Source organism: Myotis lucifugus, unplaced genomic scaffold (genome assembly GCF_000147115.1).
Source record: "Myotis lucifugus unplaced genomic scaffold, Myoluc2.0 scaffold_27, whole genome shotgun sequence".
Lineage (NCBI taxonomy): Eukaryota > Metazoa > Chordata > Mammalia > Chiroptera > Vespertilionidae > Myotis > Myotis lucifugus.
Window position 1 is genome coordinate 4,747,397 of NW_005871075.1, and position 2,780 is coordinate 4,750,176.

Sequence of the window (2,780 nt, forward strand, 5' to 3'; positions counted from 1 at the left end):
TGCAGCTGATTGACCTGGGGGTAAATAACTCCCATTGAGGTGCCTACAGCAATCGAGGCTCAACTACAGTAGGAGGGTGTACAGAGCACATGATGGTGTAGGTTGGGGCACAACTGGAATGCCCAGCTTAGGTGATCAGGGAGGCTGTGCCACTGGACCCTACAGGATACCTACTATATTAGGCCACTCTACCAAGCCCAGGACACATAGCAGCTCTACCTAGTACACAGAAGCAGACACAGGGAAGATGCCAAAGAGGGGGAGACAAATAAACATGTCCCAAAGGAAAGAACAGAACAAAAGTCCAGAAAAAGAACTAAACAAAATGGAGACAAGCAATCTAATAGATGCATAGTTCCAAACACTGTTTATAATGATGGTACTCAGTGAACTTAGGGGAACAATAGTTGAACTTAGAACTTTAACAGCATAAAAAAGGACATGGAGCCCTGGCTGAAGTGGCTCAGTTGTTTGGAGCATTGTCGCATCTCCAAAGGGTCACTAGTTCGATTCCCAGTTAGGGCACATACCCAGGTTGTTGGATGGAACCCTGGTTGGGAGCATATGGGAGGGAACCAATGTTTCTCATATTGATGTTTCTATCTCTATCTCTCTCTGCCTCTCCCTTCCTTTTAGTCTAGAATCAATAAAAAATATATCCTCAGGTGAGGATTAAAAAAAGATATGGAAACCATAAAATGGGACGTGGAAACCATAAAAGGGTACATGGAAACCATAAAAAAGTACATGGAAACCATGAAAGGGGACATGGAAACCATAAAATGGGACATGGAAACCATGAGAAAGGACATGAAAACCATGAAAGGGGACGTGGAAACCATAGAAGGGGACGTGGAAACCATAAAAAAGGACACGGAAACCATGAAAGGGGACATGGAAACTATAAAATGGGACGTGGAAACCATAAAAGGGGACGTGAAAACCATGAAAGGGGACGTGAAAACCATGAAAGGGGACATGGAAACCATAGAAGGGGACGTGAAAACCATGAAAGGGGATGTGGAAACCATAAAATGGGACGTGGAAACCATGAAAAAGGACACGGAAACCATGAAAGGGGACGTGGAAACCATAAAATGGGACGTGGAAACCCATAGAAGGGGATGTGAAAACCATAAAAAAGGACACGGAAACCATGAAAGGGGACATGAAAACCATAAAATGGGACGTGGAAACCATGAAAAAAGGACACGGAACCGTGAAAGGGGGACGTGGAAACCATAAAATGGGACGTGGAAACCATGAAAAAGGACACGGAAACCATGAAAGGGGACGTGGAAACCATAAAATGGGACGTGAAAACCATGAAAGGGGATGTGAAAACCATAAAAAAGGACACGGAAACCGTGAAAGGGGACGTGGAAACCATAAAATGGGACGTGGAAACCATGAAAAAGGACACGGAAACCGTGAAAGGGGACGTGGAAACCATAAAATGGGACGTGGAAACCATGAAAAAGGACACAGAAACCATGAAAGGGGACGTGGAAACCATAAAATGGGACGTGGAAACCATAGAAGGGGATGTGAAAACCATAAAAAAGGACACGGAAACCATGAAAGGGGACATGGAAACCATAAAATGGGACGTGGAAACCATAAAAGGGGACAGGGAAACCGTAAAATGGGACAGGGAAACCATGAAAAAGGACAGGGAAACCATAAAAGGGGACAGGGAAACCATAAAATGGGACAGGGAAACCATGAAAAAGGACAGGGAAATCATAAAAGGGGACGTGGAAACCATAACAGAGGACATGGAAATCATAAAAGAAGACAAGGAAACCATAAAAAAGGACACAGAAACCGTAAAAAAGAACCAGTTCTCAGTGACCCCTGGTCAGGGCCTGCCCCCCATTGCACAGCCTGGGCCACCATCCATGGTGGGCACGGTATCCCAAGGTGAGGAGAGTGGCCCTTCACCAGCCCCGCTAGGGGTCTTGGTCCTCAGTGAGCAGCAGCCAATCTCCAAAAAATCCCTGGCCTGGAGCGGGGTCCTCGAGTGGAAGGAGAAGTTCAAACCAGGCACCAACATCCCGCTGATGCGGTCACTGCCTTGCCAGGTCTACGTGGATCATGGTGAGAACCTGAAAACAGACCTGTGGCCTCAGAAGCTGATCATGAACTTGTTCCCCTCGCAGCTGCTGATCCCACTGGGCCATTATATCCGGAACTCAAGGAGGGTCCAGTTCTCCTTCACCAACCTGGACCTGGAGTCCCACAAAAGCCTCTACCGCATGATAGGCAACGGCTGTGGGGGCTTTGTGCACTTTCTCTTCATGGACCACAGCAAGTTGCGCATATATATGCTCCTGTTGTCCCGCAAGAAGAAGACCTTCATGGGCCTCATTCCCTATGACCAGAAGGGCTTCCTCAACAGAATGGGGCAGATTGTACGGCGGGAGCTCAAGAAAGGTGAGTTGGGGGCATAGCAGGCACTGCCTGGGCTGAGCCCCCTTCTGGAGGACCAGGCTAGTTCCTCACAGAACCTGCTCTTGCTCCGCCAACCACAGTCTGAGCCTCAGGGCACTGTGGAGGCCGCTGCAGCCTCGGGGCAGCCTCAGCCCAGCGTGTTGCCCAGGTTTCCCCCAGGTACTGCCCAAGGCCCTCCAAGGACAGCTCCCAGCCTGCCCCTTCTGCACCTATCCTTTGGCCCCAGAACCCTGGGGCCAACTGTGGCGTCTCCTCCTCAACCCACTCCTGACCCAGTGCGCCCCCCTTTCGTCCGTGTCCAGCCTCCCCCCCCCCCCCCGGCCAAA

The 2,780-nt window shown here is 49.5% G+C and overlaps 1 protein-coding gene across 1 annotated transcript in view; it reads left to right on the forward strand.

Annotated features, from left to right (window-relative positions):
* The first annotated feature begins 1,240 nt into the window (after positions 1–1,240).
* Positions 1,241–2,780, forward strand: part of LOC106696733 — a 2,330-nt gene continuing 790 nt past the window's right edge. Inside the window, exon 1 of the mRNA XM_014453714.2 lies at positions 1,241–2,436. Coding sequence (XP_014309200.1) covers positions 1,263–2,436 — 1,174 coding nt within the window. The 5' untranslated portion in view covers positions 1,241–1,262. The remainder of the gene's footprint in view (positions 2,437–2,780) is intronic.